We start from the raw sequence: 16,898 nt of genomic DNA on the forward strand, positions 1-16,898 counted from the left end.
AGCCAGGATGAGACGAGCCGGGCTGGGCAGAGCCAAGCCGGGATAAACCGAGCTGGGATGAGCTGGGCCGAGCCGGGGTGGGCAGAGCCCAGCGGGATGAGCCGAGCCGCGATGAGCCAGGCAGAGCCGAGCTGAGATGAGCCGAGCTGAGATGAGCCGAGCTGGGATGAGCAGGGCCGAACCGGGCCGAACCGAGCCGGACCAGGCCGAACCGAGCCGGACCAGGCCGAACCGAGCCGGACCAGGCCGAACCGGGACAATCCCAAGCCAGGCCGGGCCGATCCCGGCCGGGCCGCCCCCCGGCGATTCCCGGATGTTGGAGCGGGGCCCCCCCCCCCCCCCCCCATTTGCTCCGTCCTTCGCTTCCATAAAAGGCCAAGGGGCCCGGCAGCCACAGGCGCGTTTTTCCTTTAATTATTATCCCCCACCTCCTCCTCCTCCTCCTCTTCCCTCCCTCCCCGCGCTCCCTCCGCCTCCCGCTCTGCCCTCCCGCGCTGCTCCCGCCGCGGCGGCCCCTCAGGAGTGGCGGCGGTGGCGGCGGGGCAGCGCTGCGGCCCCGATCCCGCCCCACCGCGCCCCCAGCCCTGCCCCGGGGCGCGGAGCGGGCACAGCCGGGCCCATCCCGCTGCCGCTGCTGATCCCGCTCCCGCTCCGTGCCGGGCGCGGCCGGCGGCGCAGGAGGCCGGGGCCATGGCGCTGGACGGGATCCGCATGCCGGACGGCTGCTACGCCGACGGGACGTGGGAGCTGAGCGTCCATGTCACCGACCTGGGCCGCGACGTCACCCTGCGGGTCACCGGCGAAATCCACATCGGCGGCGTCATGCTGCGCCTCGTCGAGAAGCTCGGTGAGTGCCCCGGGACTCCCCGGCCAGCCCGGCATCCTCCCAGTGCTCAGCACCCTGCTCCAGGACTGTGCTTTAAATCCCTGGACCCTGCTCCAGTGCAGTGCCCAGCTTCCAGCACTCTTCTCCAGTATTTTGCTCCAGCTCCCAGCACCCTGCCCAGTGCAGTGCCCAGCTCCCAGCACCCTGCCCAGTACAGTGCCTGGGTACCCCAGTTTAGCTCCCAGCGCTCTGCTCCAGGACTGCTTCAGCTCCCAGCACCCTGACCCAGTATCCTGACCCAGTACCCTGCTTTAGTTCCCAGCACCTCTGCTCCAGTACAGTGCTCCAGCACCCTGCTCCAGGACTCTGTTTTTGTCTCCCAGCACCCTGCCTCAGCTCCCAGCACTCTCTCCCAGTACTGTGCTTTAGCTCCCAGCATCCTGCCCCAGTACAGTGCCTGAGCACCCAGTGCTGTGCTCCAGCACCCAGCACCTTGCTCCTTGCTCCAGTATTGTGATTTAGCACCCAGCATCCTGTCCCGGGACTGTGCTCCGGCACCATCTCCCAGTACCGTGCTTTGGCTCCCAGCACCCTGCCCCAGGTCCCAGCATCCTGCCCCAGTACTGTGTTTTAGCTCCAGCACCCTCTCCCAGTACTCTGCCGTAACTCCCAGCACCAGGGAGCACCCCAGGTCCCCACACCCTGCCCTAGCCCCCCATCCCAGCCCCCAGCAGCCCCCCTCCCTCTGCACCCTCCCAGGCTCCCCCTCTCACCACCTCCACCAGCCAAACTTTACCACCCCGGGGTCTCAGCCCCTTCCACCGGCTGCTTCACACCCAGGATTTTACACAGAGTTAGGAAACAGCTCCATTTTCGGGATGGGGGTGGGGGGTTTATGGACGCTCCGCAGTTTACAGCAAAACTTCATCCTGGAGCTGCGGCCGGTTCCGTGCGAGGGAAGCGCTCCCGAGGGTCCGTGGGGCCATCAGTGGGGTGATGTGGGCGAGTGTGGGGACACGGCGGTGTGCGGTGGCTTTGGGTGCACACCTGGACAAAGAGCCCGTTTGTCCGGGACGCGTGGGAACGCCGGGCCTTGGCCAGGGCTCGGTGCCCGCCGAACGCGGGGAGCCCGGCCCCGCCGAACCTCCTCCCCCTTGTCTCTTTATCGGCTCTTTATGGCTCGGCTGTGTTTACTCAGCGGTGCAGCCCGGGCTGATGGCTGTAATTGCTCAAATAAAATATTAATTGCGAGGTCCCGCGCGTGCCTGCGGCTGTGGGAGTAGCGGAGCTGTCAGCTGCAGGTCCCGCTCCGCTGCGGAGCCCGCGTGTGGCTTGAAAAAGCCCATCTTCCCCCGTGCTTAGCTTTTGATTTATTAATTATCTGGAGTCGCAGGAAGGAAGAGATGGATATAAATACGCTGGGTTTCGAAAGGAAGCGAGCGCTCGCATCAAAGGGGTCTCGTGCTGGAGGGCGCCTGAACTCCCCGAAAACTTGATTTTATTCTGTTTTTTTTTACTTTAACGCTGGAGGTGCAGAAAGTTTTGCTGAAGTCGAGCGCTCCGTGGCTGGGGAAAAAAGCAAACCCGCTTTCTAGAGGGGGTAAAAAATCCACCCATGAGTGGAAGGAGCGATGCTCCCCTGGGTGCTGGGAGATGCCGGAGCAGATTCAGGGCTGAAGCGTGTGTGGAAAGCCAGGCATGTGCGCGGGGCCGGAGCCCAGCGAGGACCTAAATTAGCTCCTGACGTAATCCATCCCCCCCCAAATGTTTGCCCGGATCCTCTCCACTTGTTAAATTAGGGATTGTATGAGAGGGAAGGAATGCAGCGGCCACAGCGGCGTGGGGAGAGGGGATGGAGCTCCCCGGGGGGCTCCACCGCAGTGCCTCCCTCCCCGGGATGGTCAGATCCATGGATATCTCCGGCTGTTGCCTTCCCTTTCCCCTTGGCTTTTGTCGCCCGGCCAAGCTATACGTATTTAGTTCCTTTTAATCTTCCTGCATGTCAGCTCTTCCAGCCCTCTCATTATTTTTATGGCTCTTCTTTGAGCTCCTGCCAGTTGAGCGGGGTCGGATTTAGCAGAGCGGGGTGGGACGGGGCTCGTTCCTCATCCTCCCGTGCTCCTCAATGCCTCCCTTCATCCAGCCTCTGGGCTGCTTCATCTCCACATAAATTCATTTTGCAATTTTTCCACATTGAAACCCTTTCCCTGCATTTTTAACCTTTTCCTCCCTGTCATTTGCTGTGTGCCTGCTGCTGTTTATTTCATTATTTCAACAACTTTCAGTGTTAAAAAAATTATTCTTCTCCTGCCAAGCGGGTTTTCTGCTGTGAGTTTTAAGGAAATTTCCTAAAAACAAAGTTTCCTTGCAGTTCTGGGTTTCCCTGTGGGATCCCCCGTGGACTGTTCTGCTTGCACGCTGCAGGGGGAGGAAGGAAGGCGGGTCAGTGCCTTGGGCTGGGGTTTGCCTGCTCCATCCTTTGGGACAAATCCTGCAGGCTTTGGAAAGTAGATTTCTGTGGCCTTCACGGAGTTCCAGTGAAGTTTAGGACGTCAGTGGAAATTTGCAGCAGATCAGCCACACTCTGGTTGTAGAGTGGTGATAGAAGCTGTTCACCATTAGTGAACAGGGGGGAAAATTCCTTCCCTCCTCCCAGCAGCAAGCAGAGCTTGGAAAAGGGAAAAACCTTGATTTACATTAGTATTTACTGATGCTTGTAGGAGAAAAAGTGCAGTGAATATCCTGTTGGGATGAAGCAGGAATCCAGCAGAGTCTCTCCTCCTTAATTGCCAGGGGCTGCAGCTATCCATAAATCCCATGGGCTCGGTCCTTGCTTGCGCAGAGCGGCTGCGGTCGGACTCTTTGGGAATAGGCAATTAAAATCCGTGGCTAATGCAAGCAGGGATTGGAGAAAGCCCAAGCAGCAGATAGGGATTCTGGTAACTCAAGTGAATTGCAATGACCTGTTGGCTCCCCTGTTATTCATCACCCGCTGGATTAAGCCACTCTGTTAATTGAGCCGTGCCAAGTTCTTGGCAAAGTCATCCCTGAAAAATAAGCAAAAAAAGTGCTGAGGTTTTAAGAGCAGCAGCATTTAGTTGCTCCGTGAGGGTTGGGGTCTGTACTGGAAGCTCCTGGTGCTCGCTCAGGGTTTTTCAGGAATTTTGCCACTATTGACTTACAAACAAAAAAAAAAAAAAAAAATAAAGCTTAAAATCACTGGGAGCAGAGGAAGGAAGGAAGTGAACGCAGGTTATTGTTGTTATCAACTTGAGGCTGTTTTAAACACATGGAATTTTAAAAATCCTGCTTTTTTTGAAACATGCTTGGGAGGAGCTCTGTGGGCTTTATGGAATTCTGTGGGATATATGGGGGATGCTCTGTCTGGTCGTGGGAATAAAGGAATAGCTGACAGAAACAGGGCAGGGGGGACAAATGGTGTCTGACAGAGGCACAGCTTAAGACAGATGACCTAAATGTGCACTGAGCAGATTCAGAAGGTCCGTGCATAGAAGTTTTGTGATGGAAATGTGGATTTCTCTCTGGGATTCTTTTACACGCAGGATATGGGTGGCAGTCAAGTCCAGCTCCTGGAGTTTGCTGGGAGCACTGAGCACTTTTTTGGGCTTGTACCTGAGGAAAACAGATAAGCGAGTGAAAAAACCCCAGCAAGATTTGGAATTACAGATGTCCTTCTGGACCAAAAGGGGTTAAGGATGGGTAGTGTGGTGGCATCCCTATTTTATGGACCTGGGATGGGCAGGAGAGCTGACATGGATAAATGTCAGAGCAAAGCCTCTGCCCTCAGACAGGCTGATAATGGCAGGCAGTGATGACAGCTCCTGCAGGCTTGGGGTTTTTTGTGAATCTCAGCCTGGATAAGGGTTTGTGCAACTGGTTTAAACTCCTGTTGTTCCCTTTGGCAGCTCCTCCTCTGTCTCCTTTGTATCACCTTGGAGAGGGTGGGATGTCACCTGAGGACTGGCACAGGAGTTGGTCCATGCAAAGTTTTGGTTGTAGCACTTTAAGCTCTTCTTTAAATTGTTTTCATCCTGCAAATGTGTCTGGAATTCGTGTCTGGGATTCACCCCAGGGGCTCTTTCCACCATCAAATAGACTTTGTGTGTTATCTTCCAAGGATTTCAGCACCACTCCTTGCAAGATCAATTCTAATATGAGTGTTGTTCTGCCTGTGAAGTCTCCTCTCCTTAATGGACCCCTGAAAGGTTTATGAATAAAACACCACCAAAGTGCAGCGTCATTGATTTGCCCACGTTTGTGCCTGAGGTTTTGCAGTGCTTACAAACACTCCAGGCCCTCATGAGACTCGCTGGGGAAATTCTTTGCCTTGCAACTGGTGTGAACTCCTGGAAACAGCTTAAGGCTATGGGAGAGAAAAGCAGAGTCCTTGTCCCAGCTCATTCCTGTTGTAAACACAAGGCAGGATGAGGCTGCAGGGTTTGTTTTGTAGGTGGCTTGTTCCTTGTGCTTTGGGCTTTGCTGGAATGCTGCATCCAGCTCTGGGATCCTCATAGGAAGGACGTGGAGCTGCTGGAGCAAGTCCAGATGAGGCCATGGAGCTGCTCCGAGGGCTGGAGCCCCTCTGCTCTGGAGCCAGGCTGGAAGAGCTGGGGGTGTTCACCTGGAGAGGAGAAGGCTCCAGGGAGAGCTCAGAGCCCCTTGCAGGGCCTAAAGGGGCTCCAGGAGAGCTGGAGAGGGACTGGGGACAAGGGCTGGAGGGACAGGACAAGGGGCAATGGCTTTTAGCTGGAAAAGGGTAGGTTGGATATTGGGAAGAAATTCCTGGCTGGGAGGGAGGTGAGGCTCTGGCACAGGGTGCCCAGAGAAGCTGTGGCTGCCCCTGGATCCCTGGAAGTGCCCAAGACCAGGCTGGCTGGGGCTTGGAGCAACCTGGGATAGTGGAAGGTGTCCCTGCCCATGGGCAGGGGGTGGAACTGGATGGGCTTTAAGGTCCCTTCCCACCCAAACCATTGTAGGATTCTCTTATTGTGGCCACACTTTCCAAAATTAGGTGTCTGAGCATCAGTACTTGGTGCCAGGCATGAGCTCAGGGTGTTCCTCCAATCCATACCCACGATGTCACCTGGGCACCTTCACATGGGACATCCACAGGTGCTCATCTGCCCATCAGTTGTCACCTGAGATGAGAAGGATTTATTTTTTCCCTTCAAAATCAGCACTGGTCACTCCTCAGAGCTGCTTTTCATGACGTCCATGAGAGGACTCCCAAGTGCTGTTCAATCCTCCAGGAGCTGTTTGTGTTCCCTCTGGGGCTGGGTGCTGAGAGCTTGTCCCAAATAATGTCACAAATGGGGGTGGTGTTGGCTGCTGGAGGCAGCCCAGGCTGCTGTGGTTTGGGCAGGCACTCACCCCGCTCCAGATTTCCCTGGAAAATTTCTTCCCAAGCTTTTAAACAGCAAAACTTGCACAGCTGTTGGGCAGTGGGATGGTGAGCACAGAGGGGGATCTGGCACCTGCTGAGCACAAAAGTCCTCCTGCTCCAGATTCAGGCAGGATTTTGGGCTGTTCTGAGTTGGAATTGGTACCCTGGAAGCTGCTGGATGCTCCCTGTAGAGCTGCTCCCACTTCAGCAGCATCCTCCAGCAGCCCAGCAGAGCTGCTCCCATTCCCTGCATTTCCACATTGCCACTTGATTAACCCCTTTGCTCGCAGCCTGTGCTGATCCTCACCCTCCAAACAGCACATTTTTGGTGACATTTAAGTGACAGCGTGCCAGTGCTGTTAACACACACTCCAGCTGTGCACATTGATCCATGAGGGACCAGCTCGTTCCTTTACATCCAGCTTTGGGCTGCAGGAAGCTCCTACGTGGGCTCAGATTGATCCTGGCTCAAATAAAGTCCTCTTTGTGAGCCTGAGTGGAATATTCAGCTGAGCTGCCAATGACCAGAGGAATTCAGGGTTGGGGGGAGGTAAAAGCCACATAGAGGCAGCTCCGAGCTGCAGTCACGGCAATTAATATTTGTACTCAGAGCGATGAGGATTCTTTAGGAGCCAAAACAATTAAGATTTTATTTTTATTTAATTTCTTTTTTAAGTTCTCTCACGGTGAACCATCTGATTTGGCTGGAAAGAGCCAGGCTGAGCTTGCAGGTCCCCATGGGAGGGGAAGGAGCGCGGGGTGGGAGGCAGTGTCAGCGTTCCCGCAGATCCCAGAGCCTGGGTTTGTCCCACCACAGACAGGAAATTGTTGGGTTTGCTGCTCCCACCCAGCCCAAATCAGTAGTTTCCTCTTCCAGCTCCCTCAGGTTTCGATTTGACATAAGGCACGTGGGGAAGCCAGTGTGGGGAGCTGGAAAATCATAGAAATCATCACATTCACACCCTTCCTCTTTTTTTTTAATACCTTTTTTTTTTTTTTTCTTTCCCTTTTTCTTTCCTTTTCTTCTCCATCAGGGCTTGTGTTTCACCCAGGCATCTGTCTGAGTCTGTCTGAACTGTATAAAAACTCAAATTATACTCAGAATAGAATCCCTGGAAATGTTCAATGCCAGGTTGGACTTGGAGCACCCTGGTCCAGTGGAAGGTGTCTCTTGGGGTGGAATTAAATGGTTTTTAATGTCCCTTCCAACCCCAACCACTCTGTGACTCCATGATTCAGCAAACCAGGCACCTGGATTTTAACCCTTGGTCTTTGATGTGATTAAAAAAAAAAAGGTTGTGGATAACTGCCTGAAATTGTGGATGTGGGGAATGTTTACTGTGTTGGGAAAGATGAGGGGTTATTTGCACTGCAAACTTCAGTCATTTCAACATCACCAGGGACACCAGCACGGCCAGCTTCTGGTTTGGGTGTTGGGGGAGTTTTTTTAGTGGTGGTTTTTCTGACAGATGAGGGGAAGGAAGGAGATTTGCAGCCCTTGTGGAGCTCACTGATTTCAACCCAGCATCCAGCCCTGGGTGTGTGCTTGGGGGGAAAAGTCTCGTGGTGTGAAAACATCTTGGAGAAAGCTGCATTTCTTCATTCTCACTCTGAAATGTGAATTAATTGACTGCTTAGAAAGGGGCAGAGAAACAAAACGGAGCAAAACTCAGCTGGTGGAATTCAGTTCTGAATGTTCCAGAGGCTTTCAGGGGTTTATGGTGTGTAATTTGGAAAAATGCTGATACCCCCGAATTCCTGCTGGATGGAGTTTGAGCAGAGTTGCTGTAATTTAGTTTTCTTGCCCAGGTTTGCTTTTGACACATTGCTCTCATGCAGGCTGGAGCTCCCACCAGCCAGAACTGATGGGGCAGGATATGACAAGCACCCAGAAAACCAGGGGAAAGCTTTTTTATCTATTTATTTTTCTTTCTGGAGAACTGATCTTGCTTTCTCTTTCATTCACCCATTTTCCAGCGAGGTTTCAACACCTCTGCATGCAGCTCCCACTCTGTGGCCATTGAGATGTGAACCTCAGCTGAGGGCTGTGTGCATGGCATGGCCCTGTGACAGCACTGATCCCTCTCTTCCAGACCAGCTGGGATCTTGGCAGACCTCCACTTTTTGGTAAAATGTGGCTGAATTTGGCCAACAGGTTGCTAGCAACACTGGGAGGGGATGCACACAGGAAAACAGCCCCACCAGCAGCTGCAGAAACCTTCCCCTTTACAGCCTCAGCTGACTTTTAACTTGCAGAACATCCTGAAAGCACCCAAAAAATCCATCTTGCCAATGGATTTTAAATCTCTTCCCAGCCCATTACACCTGCTTGGCTGGTGGTTGCTTTCTTTATTTTCCCCTGCTCCCTGCAGGCACATGTGCTTTGGGAAGGGTTAATTGCTGAAACTCCAATTCAATTAGAAAGTCTGGGCTTTATGAAATTGCCTGGAAGAAGCTCTGTCCCTGTCTTGCTCAACTTTCCTTCCTGGCTGATGCTCCACAGAGCTTTGCTGCAGAGCTCCTGCAGCAGGAATTGTCCCCATCCCTCATGTCCTGCCCCAGGGCTTCAGTGCCAGGACCTGGCCCTGTGATGGGTGAGGCAGATCCAAGCTCAAGGTTGGAGCTGTTAAAGTTCTTTAAAAGTGTTTTGTGTTCATTAGTGAGCTTGGGGCAACAGGCAGAACCAAAAAGAAATCATGGAATGGTTCAGCTTGGAAGGGACTTTAAATCCCATCCCATTCTACCCCTGCCATGGCAGGGACACCTCCCACTATCCCAGGTTGCTCCAAGCCCTGTCCAACCTGGCCTTGGACACTTCCAGGGATCCAGGGGCAGCCCCAGCTTCTCTGGGCACCCTGTGCCAGGGCCCTGTTCTTCAGACCATGATTTCACCTGGATCTGCAAGAGAAGGATCAACACTTAAAATTATGGAGTGAGGTGAGGCTGCCTGAGGTATCCTGAGGCTCCAAGCCTCACTTTGCAGGGATCTAAGCTTTAACCAGAGATTAACCATCCTTAAGGTGCTTGGGGAGTTGCCTGGTGAGAGGTTGGGAATTCAAGGTTGGGAATTCAGGTTGCCCATCATCCTCATTTCCCTGCCTGATGCATCATCCATCCCAATACACGTCCTCTGGCTCCCTTACTGGGTGTGATGTCTTTTTGGCAGGACCAGCTCCTCTGGCTTGTGCATTCCTTGGGGATGAGTCAGGACTGCAGGCTGCTGTCACCCTGGGACACTTGTCCTTTTTGGAGAGGGAAGGGAGCCGTGATCCAGGGCTGGAGGGTGAGGGAGGCTGGGCTGCTCCTCAGGACAGCTCCCTGGAGAAGTGCTTTTCCTTCCTTCCTTCCTTCCTTCCTTCCTTCCTTCCTTCCTTCCTTCCTTCCTTCCTTCCTTCCTTCCTTCCTTCCTTCCTTCCGAATTCCAAATTCCGAATTCCGAATTCCGAATTCCGAATTCCTTCCTTCCGAATTCCTTCCTTCCTTCCGAATTCCTTCCTTCCTTCCGAATTCCTTCCTTCCGAATTCCTTCCTTCCTTCCTTCCTTCCTTCCTTCCTTCCTTCCTTCCTTCCTTCCTTCCTTCCTTCCTTCCGAATTCCTTCCTTCCTTCCGAATTCCTTCCTTCCTTCCTTCCTTCCTTCCTTCCGAATTCCTTCCGAATTCCTTCCTTCCTCTGCTGCAGCATTTCTGCCCGATGCTTCCTATTTTGTGCTGGATGAATCATGGAAACCACACTCCTTAATCGAGTTTTCTGCCATTTCTCATGATTCCATGGAGGCAGCCAGTGAAAGCCTCCTCTGGAGGGCTGCTTGATGAATGGGGGGGAACAGTTGGCAAAATGAGGTTGCAGAGATCCTGTTTCAAAAAAATCCAATTAAAAAAATAATAATCCACCCTTGCTTTCCTTTCTTCCCTGCCACAGAAAAATGAGTAATCCATATTTCTCTGGGTTGCTGGTGCAGGGATTTAAAGGAATTCTGCACACCACTGGCAAAGACTTTCCTGAGCCCATCAGTGCTGGGGGTTTTGGAGAGCTGAGGTGACCTCAGCTCTCAGCTCCTCTGGAGAGTTTCCCAATATTCCAGCTGGGTTCAGCATCATGGGAAAACTGTCCCTGCTCAGGGATTTAGACAGGTTTGGGTATGGCTGTGCATAAAGCTACCAAATAGCTGAAAAGCTTAAAATTACAGGGAAAATTTTGCAGGAAACTGTGATGCCACATCCCTGGAACTGTTCAAGGCCAGGCTGGATGGGGCTTGGAGCAACCTGGGATAGTGGGAGGTGTCCCTGCCCATGGCAGGGGGTGGGACAAGATGCAATCCAAGTTAATAAACTTTCAAGTAAGCTAATTGAGCAATCCTATTAACACTGGAAAGAGCTTCCTTCCTCGAGTTTACTTTAGAAAAACAGTGGCTTTCAGGCTTGTTGGGATTTGCTCTTCTCCCTGTAGCCCGTAGGCTGAGCATCTTGAGCCCTGCACTGCCAGGAGCAGCGTTTTGGGATATTTGAGGTTGATGTATCAGCTCTTCAGGACTCCAGTTACCACCCCTGCCTCATCAAGACATGGACTTTCCATTGCAAAGCTGACTTAGAATCCCAGTAAAAGGCAATAAAAGAACCCCAGTTCTTTTTCCAGCCGCTCCTTAGCGCGTTCCCTCATTAGCAGCAGACGCTCCGTAATTTCCCTGACAAGGACAGACACATGGAACATCCACATGCAGCATTGCATCCCAATGTGCTCAGTCTCCTCCTCTGGGATTCTGTTCCCCTCCCTCCTCCTTTTTTCCTTGCTCTTGAATCACTCTGTGCCACTACACGGGGGCTTTGACGTCAGGACTTTGCCATGAACGTTTGCCCTGGCACGCCGGGATAAGAGGGAGGTCTCCCAATCTGGGTCGTGCTCATGGAATCACAGAGTTGGGAACAAGGCTCCTTTTGTCTGTGTTTGTTTGGTGGTTGGTTTTTATTTTTATGAAGTCAAACTATTTTTCGTGTGAGAAATACTCTTCTCAGACTGAAATTCCAGCACGGGTCCACCCTGTTTTGGGCACCTCCATGGATGGGTGTGGATCTTCTCCTGAATATTTGTTTTCCTGAAAATAAAGTAGGATGAAATTTTTGCAGGGGCAGATAGTGATAGGACGAGGGGGAATGGTTTTAAACTAAAAGAGAGGAGATTTTTTTAGTCCCAGCTCATTCCTGATGTAAACTCAAGGCAGAATGAGGCTGCAGGTGACTTGTTCCTTGTGCTGTGGACTTTGCTGGAATGCTGCACCCAGCTCTGAGATCCTCATAGGAAGGACGTGGAGCTGCTGGAGAGAGTCCAGAGGAGGCCATGGAGCTGCTCCAAGGGCTGGAGCCCCTCTGCTCTGGAGCCAGGCTGGGAGAGCTGGGGGTGCTCACCTGGAGAGGAGAAGGCTCCAGGGAGAGCTCAGAGCCCCTTGCAGGGCCTAAAGGAGCTCCAGGAGAGCTGGAGAGGGACTGGGGACAAGGGATGGAGGGACAGGACACAGGGAATGGCTTCCCAGTGCCAGAGGGCAGGGATGGATGGGATATTGGGAAGGAATTCCTGGCTGGGAGGGTGGGCAGGCCCTGGCACAGGGTGCCCAGAGAAGCTGTGGCTGCTCCTGGATCCCTGGAAGTGCCCAAGGCCAGGTTGGACGGGGGTTGGGGCACCCTGGGACAGTGGGAGGTGTCCCTGCCCATGGCAGGGGTGGAATGAGATGGGCTTTAAGGTCCCTTCCAACCCAAACCATCCCATGATTCCATGAAAACAGTGGTGAGAGTTGCCCATGGTGGCAGCTCCAGGAGAATTTCCGGTACCATTCCGTGTTTATCCATGGATAAAAGCCCTTCCACAGGTGATGGCTGCAGGGTGGCTATTTCAGGTTATTTTCCATTGCATGTGTCCAATACATGTGGGAGATGTGCTTAAAACCCCTCTCAAGTCCCATTAGCTGCGGGAGCCTCAGTTTGTCCTGGCTGCAGCTTTATTACACCAGTGATGATAATTTCATGGGCTGTTTCTCTCCCTGTTTCAAAGTATGATTTTTCAAGTGTTGTGACCAGAGGCTGGAGGGATTTGTGTTCCATTTTGAACTTTGCTCTGCAATTAAATCCCCGCTGGGGGATGGAGGGGACTCTACTCCAGTGCGCTCCAGAAGACTCATACTTTCCCTAAATTATAGATTTTTGCCCCAAGACAGTGACTGTGTCACCCAGCAAAACACATCAGCATTTCTGCTGGACTCATGATAAATGAAAATAGCTCTGGTTTTAAATTTTTTTTTTTTTGCTCCACAATTATCCTGGAAGGAGTGGCTTTGGCATGCTTGGAGGAATCTGGGTTTCCAGATTCCTTCCAGAGGTCAGTGGGAGCAGTGAGGAGGTTGGAGGGGGAGCCTCCCCTGGAGGGAGCAGTGGGTTCAGCTGCACAGATGAGTGTTACACTTGTTACATATATGTTTATATAAAATAAATATATAACCACTACGAATAAATATAAATAAAAATAAAGATATCTATTTTAAGAAAAATCTTTGGCATCTTTGGGACTTTCAGCAACTCCCTTGATTATTGGGGTGTCCTGTGCAGGTCCAGACATTGGATTTGATGATCTTTGTTTGTCCCTGCCAACTCAGGATATTTCTTTTCTCTTTTTCTCTTTCTCTCTCTCTTTCTCTCTTTCTCTCTCTTTTTCTCTTTTTCTCCTCTTCTTCTTTTTCTTTCTTTTTCTCATACTTCCATTCTCCTTCCCTTCCCTTCCCTTCCCTTCCCTTCCCTTCCCTTCCCTTCCCTTCCCTTCCCTTCCCTTCCCTTCCCTTCCCTTCCCTTCCCTTCCCTTCCCTTCCCTTCCCTTCCCTTCCCTTCCCTTCCCTTCCCTTCCCTTCCCTTCCCTTCCCTTCCCTTCCCTTCCCTTCCCTTCCCTTCCCTCTCCTCTTTTCCCCTTCCCTCTTCTTTACCCTTCCCCTTTCCCAGCACTGCTCTCCTGCTCCATGCACCAAATTAGCCTTTTTTTTTAGTCTTTCTGAATATTTTAGGAATATTTGCCCAATTCCCTGATTTTGCTAGTGCTCTGAAGCTGCACCTTCCCCCCTCATGGACACATGGAAAAGGAAAACCAACCAGAGCAACCACACGAGGTTTTGTACAATGATTTTTGGTGGTTGGTTGTTGGGGTTTTTTTTCTCTTTTTTTTTGCACTTTTAGTGTTAAATTTCTCTCCTCCCCAACTTTTTTAACACTTTTGCCTTGTTTTCCATGCTGGGGAGCTGTGCACTGCATCCTGAGGGAGCAGGAGAGGGTATCCCCCATCCCTGAGCTCACCCAGGGCATTCCCAGCCGTTTATTGCTGCAAGTCTCTTCTCCTTGGAAGGAGTTTTCCTCCCCCTCCAGCTTCCCAGGAGGGGTGTGGATGCAGCCAACACCCAGCCCAGGGTTTGGAGAGCCCCTTGGAGCTGTGAGGGCTGGATTAAGGTGTTATCAGCAGGAATTTGTGTTTAAAGGTACTTTAATCAGCTGCCTGCACTCTGTGCTTTGTCCACATCTGTATTTTTTCAGTTCAGTGTGAAGTGCATATTCATTTTAAAATTCAGAAATCACCAAAAAAAAGGAAAGTGACCACTTTTATTTTAATTTTCTTACAAAAACCCTCGAGGAGTTTCAGCCCATCTGCACCAAACTCAGTGAAAAGCTGGAAATTTTGGGGTTGGTTTCGTGTTTTCCAGGTAGATTATAAAGTACAAAAATGACTTTTTGCAAGAGGAAATGCTTGGCTTGTGAGTTGGTTTCAGTCCCTGCACTGTATCTTGGATATATATGGCATTTATATATATATATTTGTGTGGATATATGTGGATCTATTTTTATATGCATATATTTTGTGTGTTTATCTATAATGATATGTGCATATAATTTGGTTTTGTGTCTGTTTTATAGATGTATATTTTTTTATATATATATATGTATGGGGTAAGTGTATATGTGTATGTTTATATGCATAATAGATAGGATGTATTTTATATATTATATATATAAAATATATGATTAAATATATATATTTGGATATATATTTTTTATATTTTTATATATATAAATTTGAGATAATGGAAAGGCATTTTGCCACCTCAGCTTCCCAAGTGTGCCTAGACCAGAGCAGGGATAATCCTGATTAAACCCACCCCTGGGAAAGAGCCAGAGAAGGCTGTGGAACTAATTGTGCTCCTGTGGAAAACCCCCCAGAGGGATGGATGGGTTTTGGCTCTGGCATGTTTGCCCCAGAGGAGGATGGTCCTTTCAGATTGTTCCTGTGGGAATGCTGAAGATTCAAATCCCTTGCTCTAAAAGCCATCATTTATAATTAAGGAATGAGCTGCAGCCTCTGCTCCAGCTGCTTCCATTGCCTCTCCGAAGGTGGAGAGAATTCCAGGGAAAACAGTGTCACTTACAAATCCTCTGTGTCCAAAAATCCACCAAAAATTTGTGATCCATCCCAGGCAGGCTTGCAGAATTCCCTCTGTGCCTACTCAAGCTTATGCAGGAGCTTTTTCATTATTTATTATGAACCCCCAGGTTCATAATTAAGGTGATGGAGGCATTTGTAGGGTCTTGGCTGCCCTATGGATTTAGTCCTGGATGTGGGTGTGAAAGGGAATCTGATGCCACCCCAGGAAAGCCTCTCCCAGAGGTGGAAACCACCCCTGCCTTCCAAATACCCATCCAGTGGGATTTAACCATGCACTGGGAAGGGTGGGAAAAAAAGAGATTTATTCAGTTGTATCAGGGCTCTGTTGTCCTGAGCAGTGCACGGAAGGAGAGCCCATCTGCAATAGGGGATATCCCAAAATAACAAGGAAAATACGGTGTTTATACAGCACTGGAGACTCGTATCCTACTGCTTGTAAGTCCTAAGCTGGCCCGGAGAAGCTGCCAAGTGACGGCAGTGCGTCTGCAGGAAGGAGCTTCAATAGCTGCTGCAGCAGGAAAGGGACTTTAAAAACCCATGGATTGGCAGAGAGAGAGCATTTAGGAGCAGCCAAGTCCTGGGATAAATGGGATAAATGGGCCATCAGGTAGGGCTGCCTCGATTTTCTTTGCCCTTCACCCAGATTCAGCCTTGCTGCTTGAATGCTGATTGTGTTCGTGGGTCTCTGTGCGACAGCGAGCACAGAATTAAAACACACCCCGTGTGCATCTTGATTCAGACTTACTGCTGCTGCCTGGATTCTAGATGGGAATTTAGTGGTGGCTGTGGGAATTAAAATCTGCAATTGTAATTCATGCTGGACAAGCTGGCGGGATGTGACTGCGGCCAGGCGCCGGCGTGGATTGAAAGCTGAGGGTGTTTCAGGTTTAAAACACTTTATTGAGCAGCCCTTCACTCCTTCTCTCACTGTTCTGCCCTCACAGAGGTCCCTGCAGCCATTTGTGTGATTTAAGATGCCTCTTGCATTCCCAGGACTGTCTGGATGGCTTTCCAAGGGGAACAGCTCCGTGGGTTTTGCTGTACAAAATGTCCTAAACGTCCCTCGTGCACGTCGCTGCCTCTTGGCACAGTTCTGGGAGGCAAATGCAACACCAGGTTCTTCCTGGAAAAAAAAAAATCCCAGTCCTCCCAGGCTCCAGAGGTTTGGGTTCAGGCTGCAGGGGAAGGTGGGGGAGCAGGGAGCAGGGTTTATTTTTGAGGCCGGGAAGGAAGCACCGTGCTTCCCTTTCCCGAGGGTGTTGCTGCTGGGGTTGGGCTCCTGGAGTTCCCTGAGCCCAGCCCACGCTCCAGCTGATGCTGACAGCTCCAGCCTCCTCATCCCTGCTGCCTTCACCTGGGGGATTCCTTGCCTGGAAGGGTGGCAGTGATTGCTTGTGATCCTTACATGTGTGCAGCTCATTCAGTAGAGTCCTGGAAGGGTTTGGGTGGGAAGGGACCTTAAAGCCCATCCAGTTCCACCCCCTGCCACGGGCAGGGACACCTTCCACTGTCCCAGGCTGCTCCAAGCCCCATCCAACCTGGCCTTGGGACATTTCCAGGGATCCAGGAGCAGCCACAGCTTCTCTGGGCACCCTGTGCCAGGGCCTGCCCACCCTCCCAGCCAGGAATTCCTTCCCAATATCCCATCTATCCCTGCCCTCCGGCAGTGGGAAGCCCTGTGTCCTGGCACTCCATCCTTTATCAATAGTTTCTCTCCATCTTTCTTGTAGCTTCCTCAGGTACTGGAAGGTCACAGTTAGGTCAACTCAAAGCTGCTTTTCTCCAGGCTGAGCAATCCCAATTCTCCCAGCTTTTCCTCCTAGCAGAGGTGCTCCATCCCTCTGCTCAGTTTGGTGACCTTCCTCCGGACTCGCTCCAGCAGTTCCGTATCCATCACACTCAGCAGCATCTACAAACACCACTGACATTTGCAACCTGTAGTAAACTTTTAAATTCCAGGTCTGGGATCTCTAAGATGAATTTACAGTACTTGGAGACTTACCTGAGCTCTGATAAATGAGTGGCCAGCTGATAAATTGATAATAGTTGATAAATACGAGTAAGTTGATGAATATGATAGGTTGATAAATATGAAGTGACTGATGGTAGTAGATGGGAGGAGCCTGAGCTGGAACATTAAGCCTTGTTGTGAAGCTGTAACCCCAACAAATCAGTAACTCATGAATTGGGACTCTGGTGAAGGTTT

The 16,898-nt window shown here is 51.1% G+C and overlaps 1 protein-coding gene across 4 annotated transcripts in view; it reads left to right on the forward strand.

Moving 5' to 3' along the window:
* The first annotated feature begins 483 nt into the window (after positions 1-483).
* Positions 484-16,898, forward strand: part of FERMT2 (FERM domain containing kindlin 2) — a 49,434-nt gene continuing 33,019 nt past the window's right edge. For 3 of the 4 annotated variants that reach the window (XM_069018621.1, XM_069018622.1, XM_069018623.1), the window contains exon 1: positions 607-847. In XM_069018621.1, coding sequence (XP_068874722.1) covers positions 691-847 — 157 coding nt within the window. In that variant the 5' untranslated portion in view covers positions 607-690. Of the gene's footprint in view, positions 848-16,898 lie in introns of all 4 variants that reach the window. The other variant, XM_069018624.1, reaches the window with a different exon arrangement.

Source organism: Aphelocoma coerulescens, chromosome 5 (assembly GCF_041296385.1).
Source record: "Aphelocoma coerulescens isolate FSJ_1873_10779 chromosome 5, UR_Acoe_1.0, whole genome shotgun sequence".
Lineage (NCBI taxonomy): Eukaryota > Metazoa > Chordata > Aves > Passeriformes > Corvidae > Aphelocoma > Aphelocoma coerulescens.